The sequence below is a fragment of the Lygodium microphyllum genome, chromosome 4 (genome assembly GCF_053477565.2).
Source record: "Lygodium microphyllum isolate KBCC chromosome 4, Lygodium_microphyllum_v1.1.10, whole genome shotgun sequence".
NCBI classification, from domain to species: Eukaryota; Viridiplantae; Streptophyta; class Polypodiopsida; order Schizaeales; family Lygodiaceae; genus Lygodium; species Lygodium microphyllum.
In genome coordinates, this window is record NC_141138.1 from 148,106,535 (window position 1) to 148,123,463 (window position 16,929).

General features: G+C 37.2%; 1 protein-coding gene across 4 annotated transcripts; it reads right to left on the bottom strand.

Annotated features, from left to right (window-relative positions):
- Positions 1-1,218: 1,218 nt before the first annotated feature.
- LOC148037758 (uncharacterized) lies at positions 1,219-3,729 on the bottom strand. 4 transcript variants are annotated; one of them, XM_087676726.1, is made up of 3 exons: positions 2,474-3,729; positions 2,253-2,391; positions 1,219-1,679 (listed from the first exon to the last, which is right to left on the bottom strand). In XM_087676726.1, exons 1-2 carry the CDS (start codon positions 3,380-3,382, stop codon positions 2,293-2,295), a joined length of 1,008 nt encoding a protein of 335 aa, XP_087532852.1. In that variant the 5' UTR covers positions 3,383-3,729; the 3' UTR covers positions 1,219-1,679; positions 2,253-2,292. The 4 variants fall into 4 exon arrangements, with proteins under 4 accessions (XP_087532852.1, XP_087532850.1, XP_087532851.1 ...); XM_087676724.1 differs by having other exon boundaries at positions 1,219-1,723; XM_087676725.1 differs by having other exon boundaries at positions 1,219-1,731.
- Positions 3,730-16,929: the final 13,200 nt, after the last annotated feature.

Here is a 16,929-nt window from a genome sequence, read left to right on the forward strand (position 1 = left end):
GAATTCTTCGCTTATTCTTTCCCCAACCATTCTTTCAATTCCTTCAAGGGTAAGTGCTTTCCCTCCAAAAATATCAACGAAGGGAGCAAAAAAAAAAGTCTCATTGCTTTCATAAGATTCATCACTTTCAAATCTAAGCATCTCTCCAACGCTCATCCCTTCTAAGGGTCAACCAAGAGAGCAAGGGAAGAGCCATGATACCATTATACCTACAAACCAATAGGTTATCTCACAAATTTTAAAGTGCAAATATTGATTAAATCCAATAGGCTATCTCCACAACCTTGCAAGGGCACTAAAGGCATGATTCAATCGAGCAATTGTAACAAACTCTCTTGCATCAAAATATTCTAAAAGCTCATATAATATTATTGTATACAAAGAAAGAATTTCTCACAAGGCGTTTGGCAATGAAAATAAGAAGCTAATTCAACAAATTTCCCTTTCCTGTAGTGCCTATGAGAGAATGTCTCTAGTTTGTTAGTCAAGCTTCATTCTCCACTTAGAAACCATCACAAAAAAACAAAAGCTTCCAACTTGTGAGGTTCATTTCACTCTAAATTGCTCTCTTTTTCTTTTTGGATTGTAAAGTGAATCCAAATTGCTGCCTCTTTATTTAAATTATAGAGCAACTCAATAAGAGGCTCGATTACTTCCAACATCAACATTTTGGCACATTTTGCTACATTCGAGTAAGGCAATTGTGTTTCAAAACTATCATGGAAAAATGCTCTCAACAATATCAAAACCTCCTAATGAAATCACTTATGACCCCCTTGTGGTTAGAATTCTAGTCCCTAGGAAGGCGAGACTAACTAAGAATAAAAGAAACCCAAGCCTCCACACACATCATGTGAATACATGTTCGATTCTGTAATCACTTTTCTAATCAAAACATGACAACCCTCCCAAGAGGGACATTAATTGAGGAAGGCAAGAACCCAAACGTCCATGCATACATCATGTTGACACAAGTGCTCGTGGAGTGATTGCAATGAAATCTCTCCTTGATGGCAAATCGGTTTACTAAGCGTTCGAAATGTTTTAAAAGCCTCTGAAAGCTTTATTATATGATAACACTCGAAACATCTGAACAAAACATATCACCCCCCATTGGATTCAACAAATCAAGCGTTGGTCATGGTCGATGGAATCTAGCAAGGATAACCACACAATTCTCGAGTGCAATCACACGTAACTTAATAAGAGAACCAAATGCATACAAAGCATAGATAACTCTTTGAGACATGTAGAATGACCAAGCTTCATAAGCACGCGACTATGCCTCATAGCTCACTTTACAGCTTTGCAGTACAGCTACACCCTTCTTGTTCTTTTCGGCAGCTACAACAGCTCTCAATATATGTACAGATAAGATAAGGAAATACAGTCTGCCCACTAATCTTCACATATGCCAGATCACTCGGCCCAACATAGTTAACCATGAGACTAGCATAAATCAGCGTTGACAGTACTTTGCACCCAATTCTTGTACATGATGCTCAATGATGTACAATTTCCTGTACTAGCACCATTATCAAAAGCTTCAACTCGCCTCAAAAGGCAGCTCCCATTTCTCAAAACTACCCTCACAAAGAGAGAGAGAGAAATTCACTGAGAAATGCAAAAAGTAAGCTCTTCACCATAGTATTAACTGTGCAAGACCTTCAGATAATCGACTGCCATTAATCAATAGCTCTGCATCAGTGTATTGGCTAGTTTCCTGCATACCTAAGGTAAGAAGTAAATGACTTGTACACGAAGACAACACTTTCTTTCAATTTTGGAGAACATAGACAGTACACTCTTAATGCTTCAGACACTTTACTAAATAGTATTCTCAGACTGAATACTGTTGCACTCAAAACTACTAAAGAATGCTAACCAGGCTAATCACAAATATGAAGATGTATTGTTAATCATACAAAAGAGCTTAATTGTATCCAAGAAACCATGCATATACATCATACTGATCATAGCACGTAATGCTCAGGGTTATCTAAAAGCGCAATGGATGTGCTAGAAGGCCAAAAATGCACTAGTTTATAAATGCCCAGAAAACAGGGAGTTATGGCATCATTATCAAAAGATTCTTCCATTGCCCCCTCAACATAATCGAAGGATTGAGGCACAACCTAAATAAGTAGCAGAAGCAAGGTTTGCAATGCAGTTCCTACCAAATACTTCACTGAACATACAGAAGAGGATCTTCAAGATATAGCAGTTGCATGTGGGATTAACCAAAACCCAACCTGTACCATAATAAGGGGCATGCTAACTCCTTTTAAACGTCTAGTCCAAAGTCAGAATCTGTCTTATCACAGGAATTCTCCGTTTCCTTGATAGGACATCTTTCATTTGAATCAACTGAAACATAAGCTGAGATATCTTCTGCAGAAAACAAAGGCAAGAGCAGGCATCAGAACCATTGAAAGAAAGTATCACACGATCGGTCAGGAATGACTTGCACTACCTTGTCTTTCGCATGAAGCTCCTGCTCTAGAATGCGGTTTTGAGCTTGCAGACGTTGCCACCCTCGCCCCAACATGAGAAGCCCTAACACTGCTGCAGCTACAGCAACTGACCAGAGAATCTTTGCATGACCGCCAATGTAAACCTTCCACCGGATCAATTGTTTGTGTAACCAGGCTAGAGAGAATATGGGCTTGGATGACCTCTCATGACCCATCGTCAGTGGAGGGCTGTCTAAATCATCATTCTCAGGTATTGTGACCGCAGATCCCGAGTCCAGTGCAAGAAACTCTTGAAGGGCAGAGGTATGCTCTATGCCCTCACTACGCATAGCCACCTCCTCTTCTCGATCCCTGCTGTCTCCAGGCTGCACAACCGAGGAGGAGCTCTCTTCAAAACCAACCGACTGATCTTCCTCTGTGCCTCTGATGTCTTCTGCAATCCCCTGTGCATGTATAGCATCATACACAGCTTCAGGGGTTACCGCAGCATCTGCATGGGTTAAAACGACATGAATAGAAGTCCCAGGGCTGTTCTCGAGTGATTCAGCCTGATATGCCCGTTCTCCTTCTAAACCCTCCAACCTCATGATCCCTCCCACCTCCTGAAACGATGAAGAAATCGCATCAATCTCGTCCGGGGTTTTCACCGGTGCAACTCCAAAATCTGAGCCCTCAGAACCGATGAACTCATCCTCGAAACCATCACCATCTGAGTCAGAGTTCTGCTTCTGCAGACTGGGGCTACCTGTGAGGCCGTAATCCTCATAGCTGGATTGAGGCAAGGGGGAACTAGGGTCCTCGGATGCAACAAGCTCCCAATCTGCGCTTCCGCTTCCACTGCCGGGAGGTGAGAGCGAGACATGCTCGTCGCCAGCATCTGCACCTCTGCTGCTGAGATTGTCCGCCATTGGGGTTGCGGAGGCCGGGGGGAGGCAATTTGAGGTCACAACGGAGGGGAGGGAGACATCAACAGCACCTGAAAATAGGGAAGCCGATGATGATTGTAATAAGATAGAGGGAGGGGAAGCCCCCCTTTGCCAGAAGTCAAACCGTGGAGAGGGAAAGATATAGAGACAGACAGACAGACAGACAGACAGACAGATATTCTTGTGCAAGGAAAGGCGAAAAACCCTAAAAATCCTCTGTGGCGAGGCCGTAAAGACGGACGGTGAAAGGGACGATGGGCAGGGATGGTTGTTTCCAGAAAAAATGTTGCTCTGCCTGGTAGTTACTTCTATGCTCTCTCTGTGTGTCTGTGGGTGTGTGTTTAGTGGGTTTTTTTAAACGTGTGGAGTAAGAATCACGAAAAGGGGCAAATTCCTGTGTGGTGGTTTTTTTGGGGGATGATGGGAAGTAACGTGAAAATTAATAATGAAGCACACGACGGAATGCAGTTGTATCTCCGCCTACGTGGCACGAACGCTTTTCGCCATTTGGCCGTATCCATGCAGCATGAAAGAGGTGCCTTTTTTGGGGCCTTGGGCTCGATTTTATCAAACTTATTTCTTCCTATCCTCATGAATCGATGATCGTCTCTTTGTATACACACACCCACACACACTCTCTCTCTCTAGAGCTAAACTTCTTCTTCTTCTTTTTTGATAAAACAATAAGTTGTATTATGAAGGGGGTATTATACATATGGACAATGTAACCATTGTCACTGGATAATCCCGAAGGAAGGAGCTTCAACGGTTACAAGAGTACACCAATTACCGGTTGGGTAGTGAAGGGCAATCGACTTGGCAATTTGGTGTAGAGTGTGTTTATGAACTCAAAAACAACTAGGGGCCCGAGATTTGGACTGGGCGGGTGTCCAGGATGTCTTCTGAAAGGAGGATCTCCACAGCTTCCTGTTCTTTGGCTCGCAATGTCTCCTTCCTCTCCTTTTTCCCCGTTGGATTGTTCCTTTGCAATGTCCGCTTTGCTTCATCCCTGTAGATGATCATCTTCATGTCGGCCACCTGCCAACAAACCAAGGAGGTGAATAAGGGCTTTGGTTTGGAGTGCTTATTATTAAACACCCAGTCATTCCTAGAGATCCAAATAGCCCACAAGTAAGTAGCTCTTATTACAGTCCAGATTACTAGGGGGGATACGATTTGCTTCTCCAAGAAGAATTTCTTTCTATGAGAACGCTGAAGGGTGAAGGGGAAAGTGTAACCTGTGTAGCTCTTTCAAGCATTCTTGGTTTGCTGGACATAAGATAAAAAGGTGTGGGATGGACTCTATCGCATTACCACATTTGAGGCAGAGTCCATTCCCTTTACCTATCCTTGCTGCTTTTTCATTAGTCCACACAACATGGTGTAGAATAGTCCATAGAAGAATTGATTATTTAGGGGGAATGGAAACCGCCCACGCTTGCTCAAACCTGTAATGCCATTGGGTTTCTAACCAATGTATGTTCCACCTTTTGTTGAGCTTACCAACTAGGCTGGTGGTCGAAGGGGCAGAAGGGGGAGCAAACATAGTCTTCCTTTCCAGTGGATGTCTTCAACCTTAACCTGCATGTTCTAAAAATCCAACCACCATTAACAGTTATCCAAACATTAATTCTGTTCATGACTGTTTCAAGATCTTGGTTATTGAGACGAAATTCCAATTTTATGTCAGGTGGAGTTTTCCATGTCTTATTTGTGGCATCCCCCTATAGGTTGTGCCAGACCTGAATGCCTTTGTTTTGAAGCTTACTAATTGCTTTGACTAAATCTTCCATGATTGGGGTCACTGTTAGGCTAAACCATACTAAGTCTTTAAGGGCCCAAGCATTGATTCTTTTCCTTTTAAGTTCGAAGGAGAACTTAGCCTTGTACCATAGCCAAGACGCCCACATGGAGTGAAAGAGTGAGTATGTTGTACATTGGAAGATTATGGAATGTAGTCCCCTCGTAGCTAACCCCTCTTTGTAAGTTGTGCATCAGAAGTATGGCCATGTCTTCTTCTGGCGATAGTTAGCTTCTGATTATCCATTTTGATGACAGCTTAGATGCTAACAGGTTTATGTCAAGAAGCCCGAGATCCCCCCTCTTTTTTTCTAGAATACAGACCTTCCAAGCAATTTTCGGTATCTTGTAGTTGTGAAAATCCCCTCCCCATAAAAAGTTCCTACACAAGGCATCTAGCTATTTAAGACCTAAGTTACTTGGTTTCCAACACACCAAGAAGTAGATATAGGTGGAGCAGATTTTAAAAAAGCTAGTTTTCATGGAACAAACTTCAATGAATTTTTTTAAAATCCAACCAAGAAAAATACCCTAAAAGATAGTGCTCATAGAGCACTTATATACCCATCTTAGAGGACTTTCCCATGGCTAGTTTCAAAATTCCCCCAAATGACCAAAAAAGGGCTCATCACCTTCACACATAGCGAAGTGTACCTACTTTAATCTACAATTGTAGATAGATTATCCTACATGTAAGCACTAGGCATGTAAGGTTGTAAATAGTATTTGACATGGAGCAAGGAGTCACAAGCTATGTTATGCAACTCATGAATTTGGCCCAAACTTTTGCTAAAAAGAAAAAGTTTCTAAAAAGGAACATCTACCCCTATTTTTTCCAGATAACTACTCCAAACTCACCATGCAAGGGCTTTAAAGTGGAAGAGTTCTCCCTTTTTTCTTTGTAAAACTCTTGCCGTTCTCAAGAGTAAGCATTTGTTCGTGAGTTGCTCTCAATCGAGCTGTATGGCAAACATTTCTCGAATTCATCCTTGAACCTTGATAATTTGGAAGAATCTTGAGAGTACAAACCTTTTAGACATGAATAGAGTAGTGCCACAAGGGAGGCACGACCCAAGGATCAAACTCACACACCCATAATACTCAACCCATGCGTGATCCAACTAGTTTACAACTCCATTACCAAAATTACAAACCTATTGCTAGAATACAATGTAAAAATAGATTTTTAGCTCCAATTTGCTAGTCACCAAGATGGACATGATTATGAACCACATGAGTTGGTAGTCAAGGGTCTAGGCACCCCTCAAGTATAAGACTAAATTAAACATTGTGGAGTTCATAATCAAGGATGTAGTTGCCCCTCAATTACAAGTCTAGAAGTAAGCCCTAGCATTCAATTAATATAAAAATCCATTCACTTTAAATCAAAGACATAAGGAGCCTACAAAGCCTAAATACCGACCATGTACAACCACTTGTATGTTGAGTTTGTATCATTGAATGGACCCAATATGCATTTCAATAACCTTGTTATTGGAGTCATCCCTTAAGTATTCACTCAACCTACAAACATCATCTCTTAGCTCCTCATGAGATGCATGTTAAACAACAACTAACCTACAACCATTGCTTCTCAACTATTTTTTGAGATGCAATATGGACGCCTACAACAATCATGTTCACATTTTGAAAGAAAATGTCAATCCAAAATCTAACTTCTAGTACACAACCAACTCAAGTTACAAAACAACTCAAAGTGATGACGCTCAAGTGGCATGCTCACATATAAAGCCATGTTAGCTTCTTCTTAGAGGTAATTCAAATATCTTATGAGACTAAATATGTATAAACCATTGTAATTGTACTTAGCATTTTGAAGGAGTACGGTACTCCTCTCTAATGTCAGCAAAGAAGAATAAGATATATGTTTTAAGAAAAATTATTACCCAAATACTTGCTAGACAAAATTGAATTATGCACACCCTAACAATATATAGGGGTTTGTGGACATTGGCCACAAGTGCAATGCTACAAGACAAGCCTTTTAGGGAGGTTTTTGTTTTTTGGACATATTCATAATGGATTGAATTGAGCAAGTATTTGCATGGAAAGAGAGCTCTTTATTACCTTTATTTTTGTGCACATTTTCACTTGAATGAATCGATGACAGAACATATAGTTGGGCATGTCTCATACATCTGGATATTGTTTATCTTAGATCATTTTGATACAATATGTTTTTTTCAACCCTCAACACATGCATTATAGCATGTTTTAACACAAAAAGGAAAATGCATAGCAAAATTATTTGTTTGGTTTGCCTTGTTTGCTCAAATTAATCATATGCACGTGTCGATACATTTATGGTGTGTTCCTTGAATGTCACTCTTCTAAAAATTGCCAATGTACTTTATATAATTATATTTTTAGGTGATGATATCATATGGCTTTGTTGCTTTAAAGTGGTTCAAATCAACTAGTTTTCTAGCCTAAACATTGGGTGCAAGTGCACTATCTTGAATCCAATCCCATATAGAATATGCAAAACCAATTGGGAAGTAAGTAAAGGATGTTTTAACTATCAAGACATAAATTTATTTGTCTAAGTACAACCACTTTTTTAACAAGGCAAAGCATAACACGTTAGTCTGTGGATGATACAAATATGTGTAATTACGACCAATGAACACAATTTATTATAGTTTCAACTAACTTCATTAACCTTTCAATCATCCATATGGGCCCTTTTAAGAATCAACCAATTGTAGAACTATTAGTTTGCAACTTTGCTTGATGAATTCACACAATGAACTATGACATCCCTATCAAGTAATTAAAAGCTCAAATTGACATAACTAAATGTGGCAAATACAACATTTTTTCGATGAGTGACAATATAGGATTAAACTATTGTTAATAACATGGATATTATCCGTGCAATGTGAAAAACCCCACAAGGTAAGGATAAATAACTCTAATGTGTAGCAATATCAAATAATCAAAGTGAATCCATATCCCCCTTATCTTAAAAATTGGAAATGTGCAACGTTCATATGATAAGAATCATGAACTTGGTTAAATCAAGGTGGTGGCTTCTAGGATATAGATTTGTTTGTGATACAAATACGTTGTTCACTAAACGATAAGCCTCTTTGATGCATCTATTAAGAGTAGAGGATAGCATGATGATGTTATGTATGTGGCCAAGGAAGCAACACATGCACCTTGATGGTGAAAGATTCCCTTACTTTTGCACAATCATATCTAGATCTAAAAAATATCTAGCTGAGGTCTATACTTTTAAGAAATAAAGGATATAAAGCATTATCTACTTCTCTTAGGAATAATGAAAAGGTCACTATCCTTTCAATTAACTTCCGATGGAAAGAAGGAAAAATAAAGGCAGCAATAGTTGTAAGTGTAAGTCATGCTAAAATTTTCAACTTATCTTCTATTTTTCTCTTCTTCTTTTTTACATCATTTTCTCATTCTTTTTCCCACTTTTTTCCTCTCTCCTCTTAGATAAATAAGGACTCTCTCTCTCTCTCTCTCTCTCTCTCTCTCTCTCTCTCTCTCTCTCTCTCTCTCTCTCTCTCTCTCTCTCTCTCTACCATATTGTTATTATAATTGAATATTATTATGTAAATTACACTTAACCCCCATTAATGCATACATCTATAATTAATACTTATATTGTGTATTATTAATTAGTTATTTTATATAATTATCATAAATTTATTATGAATATTAATTATACATATAATATACATATTATAATAATCAATATGTGTATATATAATTATAATTGTATGTATTATTAAATTTAATATGTATAATAATCATGATGATGATATATATGATATGATTATACGTTAATTCAATAATATAGGTATCAATCATAATTATTAATACATTAATGCAATTGATTACATATTCATCAGTATTTATTGAATGTTATTATGTAAATTATACTTAACCAATAATTAATACATATATATATATCATCAATATTTATATTATTGATTAAAACTTAGTTATTATGTATATGTATTATTTATCTATTATTTAAATTAACACTAAATATAATAAATATATTTTAATTATTAATAATATATAATAATCAATTGACATTTATATTATCATATATTAATATATTATACATACATAATTATAAATATACATATTATTAGTTATTAATTATGAGAAAGAATAATAATAATAGTAATAGTAGTAACAATACTAATAAGTAATTCTCAATATAGTTTATGGATTGTCAAATTTATGTAATGTTGTAGACTCAATGTGAGAATAATGTGCATGTCATGATAAGATCAATGTAAATAGAAAACACCACTTAATGTGTTTTTCTTTGAAAAGCTTTGAGAAATGGTTGAAGGGTTTTTTGGAGATATAGTTTAGCCTTGATCCTTTTAATGTTGGTCTTCCTCTCCCTATATATCAATGTCAAGAAGTGAACTAGAAAGAGAGAAAGAGGAGAGAGAAGATTGCAAAAGAGAGAGAAGAAGTGCAGAAGGGAGAGAAAGAGAGTGACGAGGAGAGAGAAAGACTAGAAATGGAGAGAGATAGACTGGAAAGAAGAAGAGAGATGGCTAGAAGCCATGAAAGGACAGGAGGAGCTAGATAGAGAAGAAGGACAAAGTTGTATTATTGTGTAAAAAATTGATTACATGTATATGTGTCATTTGCCCTTTTATATGCCCCTAATTCAGCTCTTTACATTCCATCCCCACTCAAATTTTTTTGTCCTTAAAAACAAAAATAGGACTTATTACAAATTGCCAAGTGGTGGAAAGAGGTAGAGTGCTTTGCATGGACTAAAATAAATTGGTCTAATCTTCAAGGATCCACGAAATAAGTACAACTAGAGGGCTGAGAATCAAGTACAAAGCATTGACAACCATTGGGAAATATAAAAATGAAATCTTAGACCAAAATGTTGTCATTAAGAGCTCCTCCTAAATAGAGACTCTGTGTTGTACAAACATTCCTCTACTAAATCTATAATAACTTTGGATTGGTTGATCCAAATTAGACATGCTATAGCTCTAGACGAAGCTCTCATTAAGTACTTTCAAGCTATATGACTCATGCATCTCTATCATTAATCCAGCATTAATTTTGGTCCAAAAAAGAGATCTATTCTGTAGTGAAACAAAGCCCACTAGTTAGCATGATATTTTGTCTCAAAATTCTTGAAGGTATAAGGACATCATTCCCAAAGTAATGCCAATCCACACAAAGAGTTTAAGTCTAGCCTTAGCCTCTTGGGTCAAAAGGAAAAGTAACATCCCGTCCATGCATCATGACCACCAAATCAGAGATATCATCACTCATGAAATAATATGCAAGTATGAATGAATCCACAAAAGCATAAGCAATTGAATCAAATAGAAGCCCATTATCATGGTCTTCCTCATCAGAAGCTTCATGGGCTGCAACTATAAACCCTTTATCTTCCTCTTGATCATGATTGAAATTGTCTTTAGCACAGATGTCTTTATCCTCTTCATCTAAATATTCAAGTACCACAAATATCCTTGCATTCTTTGCTTTGCAAATGCCTTTGTGATTAGAATACATTGGTTCAACACATCTATAACATAACCCTTGGACATGCAATTCTCTGATCTGATCATTGGTTTATTGTCGAGCTTTATGGGTTTTAGACACAATGTTGCCCACATCATCACTATATAGATTAGTAATAGAATAATCATATTGTTTTCCATGGTACTCATGAGAAGCATATGGCTGAGAAGTACATGAATGCTACTCATATAGTCATATTGTTGTCCATATAGGTATTGGTGTCCATGAGAGAGTGATTGGCTATATTCATTGTTGTACATATTTAGCAATGAGTGCAATATGTCTTGTTGAGCTGTTGCATTAGCCATAGCAATTGATACAACCAACATATGCTTGTCATGTATATGCAGTAAACCCTCTTGAAAAACAACATTACCATAAAGATTGATGAGAGATTCCAAGATGCATGACTATACCAATTGATCCATATGAGATGTCAAATGTTTGACAAGTGCTCATTCTATCCGAACAGCATCTATCACTTCGGCTATCATCATGGTTGTATCAAAATCCATAAGTGCATATGCCAATACATCAATCATATCAAGCATGTGAGCAACTGACTTGATGAGTTCCATTTCTCGAATGATACTCATAATATTGCTACTAGATGCCACATGTCTCATATAAGACACTTCAGAGTCAATATCGCCTCGTGGTGCATGATAGGGAGCAAAACCATGTGAGCAATACCCTTGCTGAAGCATCTCTTGCATCATAATCTGCTCTGATGTTGATGAATTTTTGTTGCCATTTTTGCTATACAAACATGCTGAAATTACAACTGCTCTAAAGTCCACTATGAAAAGCAAGTATGCACCTCAAGAGACAACTACCTATCTCAAGGCATCCATTTATGTGTCAAATTAGTTTATGTGTCAAATTCTCCTTGTTAGAATAGGAAGTGTAAACATAGCATCCATCTTTCCATAATCTTTTTCATCATCAAGTTTCTTGTAAGGTAGCCTGATGAACCTTATATCCTTGTCACTCTAGTTCCAGAGATTGCTACTAATGCAGATCAAGCACAATCCAGTAGTGGTGAATCGATCCAATAGTGGTGAACTTGTCATAAGAAGAATAGATCAACCATCAGTTGTTGCACTCAATCTTTGCTCAAGCCTTTAAGCTTGTTGGAAAGGTCAGACCTGTTTAAGCCTATAATAGATAGCTCTTGAGGCATGCTGCTATCCAAGATGCAAAGAGATGAGCATCAAGCTAGACAAGGTAGTTGCTTATGGTGACACTGTCCAACTTGGAAACTGTTGATGTCCTCCTTCCTATTAGCAAGAACTGTAGCAAGAGTCATGAACTCTGATAGAAGATTTTCCCTATTGTCATGAATAGGTGGTGAAATTTGAAGTCATGGAGCTACATATCATACCTGTGCTGCACCCTTTTCCAAGTCTAGAACAGTGCCCATTTACCATGAAGTATGCATGGACAACTATGTAAATTATCCAAAATGTCAATGATACCTTGAACTTGAAGGTGTTATAGGCAAATGAGAGATCTAGCCCTTGAGATGAACTTTTTAAATCATACCTATTGCTGCACCCTTTTTCAAGTCTAGAATAGTGCCCATCTACCAAGAAATATGCCTAGGCAACTATGGAAATTATCCAAAATGTCAATGATGCCTCGATCTTGCAGGTGTTATAGCCAAATGAGAGATCTAACCCTTGAGATGAACTTTTTAATCTAAGGTTCCTCTTCTACTATTTGAAATAGGACATTATTCTACACCTACAATTCAGTAAGGAATCAACATCTCTACAATCTGTAGGTCCTAGAAGGAGGAACATTGTTTTCCCAGTTGAAGTAGAAGTACAATTCAACCAACCAGAGCCTTTAAGGTGAACTAGGGTCAATGCTTGATGCTACAATAGACTAAAGCCTCATGTCTGCCTGATCCATTATTAGCTTGCCACCATAGTTTCTCTTCACAAGTACCTCCAACAAACTGAGATTTTGACTTTCATAGACCTGCAGTTTGCATTCCAAGTAGTTGTGCTTCTGAAGGAAGAACATACAATGGAGAAAATGCTATCCCAAATGGTTTTCATCAGTCACACTAAGACCTTTTTCAACTCATGTATATAGGATTTGTTAATTAGATGCCATGCTCATCTTAGCATGTAATAGACAACACATACACAACTAGCCTTCCTACAAATGACTTAATTTTGAATAATGAACCAGGTTCTGTTCCTTGTGATATGATGATAAGCCACAATAGAAACTCAGAGTTCAATCCTTCATAACCTGTTTAGGGAAACAAACTTAATCAATCTACCCAATTCTCAATAGCAATAGAACTACCTCATAGTCTGTTATAGAACTATCATATTTTCTATTGCAAAAAAAGCTTGGAAACTCTACCCAATTCTCAACAACATGCCATTTCTCCTGTGGAATTTTAGCTCTGTAGATTCCCAAAGTTGGAATACCATTACAGCTGGCATATCCACAGTGACCATTGCTCTAGTGAATGGGCACTTAGCTCCTATTGGCACACCTGGTTTTTCTGTGTCACCTAACTTGGGAGAATTTACTCCAAGTCCTCAGGATGTTAGGACTCAAGATTACCATCGAGCCTCGGATACAATGTCATCCAAATCTTTGGCATCAGGAAAGGACAAAGCACTGCATCTTATTTTCTGCTCAGAACTCAGAAGATTAACTATGCCATCCAAGGAGATGCCTAGCCCCAATTGAATGATTTAACCAACATCACTTGTGCCTTCTAGAAGTAGAAGTCTCACATCAATCATTCCCCAATTGTTAAAGGAGAAGAAGTGAAAAAGGGAGAGAAAAAGAGTGATGCGGAGAGAGAAATACTAGAAATGGAGAGAGAAATACTAGAAAGAAGAGAGATGGCTGGCCATCAAAGGACAAGAGGAGCTAGAGAGAGAAGAAGGACAAAGCTCTATTATTGTGTAAAAAATTGATTACTTGTGCATGTGTCCTTTGCCCTTTTATATGCTCCTAATTCATCTCTTTACAATCAATGAGTTCTACATCCCCATATATTGCATTTTTGCACATTCAACATTTTATTAGTCTAAGTTGCTAAAGCTTACAAATTTCAAATCATGCTCCTTATATCAACCTCCCATGAACTCTCTTGCCACATGAAATGTGCTTTTAAACCCTTGTGTGAAGCATTAAGAGAACGTCCGGCGAGATAGAGATTTTAGGTGCAAAGTGCATGGTATTAGACTAAAGAATGTTTCAAGTCAATAAAGTTTGTCAAAATGTGGGATGGAGCCTATCCCATTACTTTTGCACACTTAAACACTCGTTAGACTCATAATTCACCAAAGCAACCTTCACTCACTATTGTCATGTTATCCTCACAGAATTTCTTCATCATGTCATATATGAGTAACACTTGCATGATATAAAATGAACCGACATATATATCTTGTAAATATTCATAGGTCACGTGTTATTAGCATCAAGAATCATCCCATTTTAGCAACTTCTATGTAACGTAGATCATTTGATTCAATTTAGGCACAAAAAAGGATCACAACATGTATAATGCACAAACATTTATATGTTTGATAGTTATGGTGAATGGTGACACACATGTATAATGTGCTTCTATATTGACACCAAGTATTTAATACTTCACACATACTTTAAAGTCTTGGTTCCCTCATTTTCCCATAAATGGAAAAGTTCTCCACATTCTATGTAATGAAGTGAGCATTTTAAAGTATTTTGGACTTAGAAGGGATTATGGCTATGTAAGGCCCCCAATTTTCAAGTATGATTACACAACAAATAGTGAAATAATCTTGTTCTCTATTCTTTTAAAATTGTAGTGGATATCCATCCTCTTCATTTTGTGGTCCTAGCCAATTCCTCTCTCAATATTTCAATATATGAAGATCAAACAACTCCTTGGGATGAAATTATATCATTTACTTTTGGAGTCTTAATACATATGTTTGAATACTAAAGTCCATGTAGCCTTGGAACTTATGAATCCTTTGAGTTCATTCATGAAAAAGGAAATATTTGAAATTCTAAATTGAGAAGATATTTAGAAATACCTCCTTGATACATAATAAGATTGATTGTGAATTCATACTTGCTTTTCTTTCTACTTGTTTCATTGTAGAGGGTTTGGGTTTACATTGAAAAAGTCTTTTCTTTCTACTTGGGTCCATTTGAGAGGTTTTAGGTTCAGTGAAACTTTCAATGGCGAGGTTTTCATATTAGGATGTTCATATGGAAAGTGTTTACAACTTATCTTTCCCTTCCATTTCCTTTGATTTATGGCTACACACATTTGTTAAGGGAAGGGAAATTCGGTGTCCCAAGCCATTTGCATGAGATCAAACAATCATCCTTCCTTGCAGTAAACTAATTTTCAAGTTGATTACCTCTTCTTCTATCTTGCCCTTATAATTTGAGTCAACACCCTAGTCTTTAATGCATTTGCAAACAAGGTACCTTTGACATATGCCAAAACTTGAGGTAGTAAATTTGTGTAGTTTGTGGCTTATTTCACAAAATCAAAATTAAGTATTTGAAGGATGTGTGCTTAAGCCTTTGGCTTATGCCTAATAAAATAAGGTAGAACTTGTTTCATTAGTTTGGACATTGGTACACAGTTAAGGACCTCTTCATCAAGAGGTTCTTCAAGGATGGATATGGGGAAAACCTTAATCAAACTCATAAACATAAACCAAGGAGAAGATGAGTTGATCTAAGGCTACTTGTTGAGAATTTGAAGCTAATATTAATTGTCTCCATCAAAGGAATTTGAGATGAGCACTTGTATGAAGGCATAGATACTAATTTCAGTCTAGACTAAAGAAGCCTCAACATGTTCTTTCTGGTAATCAAGAAGACTTGACAAAGAAAGAAGTAGGGACTTGTAAAGTACTTCAATCCAAAGTGAGAAGAGAACTAAGATAGACTCAAAACTCTCACTATAAATAGTGGCATTGAAATAGCATAATTAAGAGTCATTTAGGCTACTAGAAAGCATGGCCTCACATAAGCTAAACATCTAGTGTATCAACTTTGGCAAGACCCACTTCTAGATACCCAAATCTTAGCAATACAGATTTTTACTAATTGTGTGATTTATGGGCATGACATTGTACCTTGCAAAGTCCATAGACAACTACCCTACCCCAATTACTATGCTAATAATTAGTACCCTATTAATAATATTTCCTTTTTTAAAAGAGGAGCTCGTTTAACACTTTACATAACATTAGCACCCAAACCCAACTATCCAAGGACAAAGTTAAATCCACCTTGCATAGCAAGAACAATAAAACCTATTGTTACCACTCTCCAAGCGAGGTGCTAGTTCACTACACTGAAGAAGCAAATGAACATTCAGATCCATATATTAATTGTTATCTAACTTATATCAAAGGATGGTAATGTGTCACATATGGATTACAAGACCTCTTGGTAGGCAAGAAGAAGATGACAATACAACCAATACAAAAGATTGCATGTTGGGACTTGTGGCTAGCCGAGCCACTTAGTTCTAGGCTCAAATAAGATCTACATAGAGACAATAAGGTCCACTAGAGTTGTCTAGACTTTAGAATCATCCATATGTACTAGGATTTTCCCTAGAAAAATCTCCATTAGTAAGGCAATCATGGCATATGTATCCTTAAGTATCTTGGAAGTTGAATCAATAAAAAATGTCTAAGTACAACATGCATAAAGCAAGATGGGAGGTGAAAGCCTTCTTGGACCTTCAATAATAGGTTACATGGATTATCCCTCCTCTCCATCTTAAACACTGATGAGAACCCTATTTATCTCCTTCTGAGTCACATGTATGCTCTTTGGGATGTTTTAACACCATGCTTAGCTACTTCTATTTGGGCCCCACATGAATCTACTATAGGTTCACTTAGATTGCTTAAACATATTATAGACATAAATTTTGTGCTTGTTATAGAATCATGGGATTTGGGGATTGGCAGTAGTAGCTTTTGAGATACTCTTGCTATTGTAGCATTTCATAAGTGGATATGATCCCCAAACCACCCATAGGAGAATGACTAATGAACTACATAATCCTAATATTGAACTTCCAAGGTTGTTTAACCTAGAATGCATCCACTTGGTGAGGATAATTTGTTGAACAAGTCAAGTGCAAGCAAGGT

Bases quoted from the DNA above. Each gene is read 5' to 3' on its own strand.
- LOC148037758 (XM_087676726.1), bottom strand. From the start codon at position 3,382: ATGGCGGACAATCTCAGCAGCAGAGGTGCAGATGCTGGCGACGAGCAT. The intron at 2,392-2,473 runs GTAGTGCAAGTC...TGTTTTCTGCAG, and splicing joins AGCTTCATGCGAAAGACAAG to AAGATATCTCAGCTTATGTT.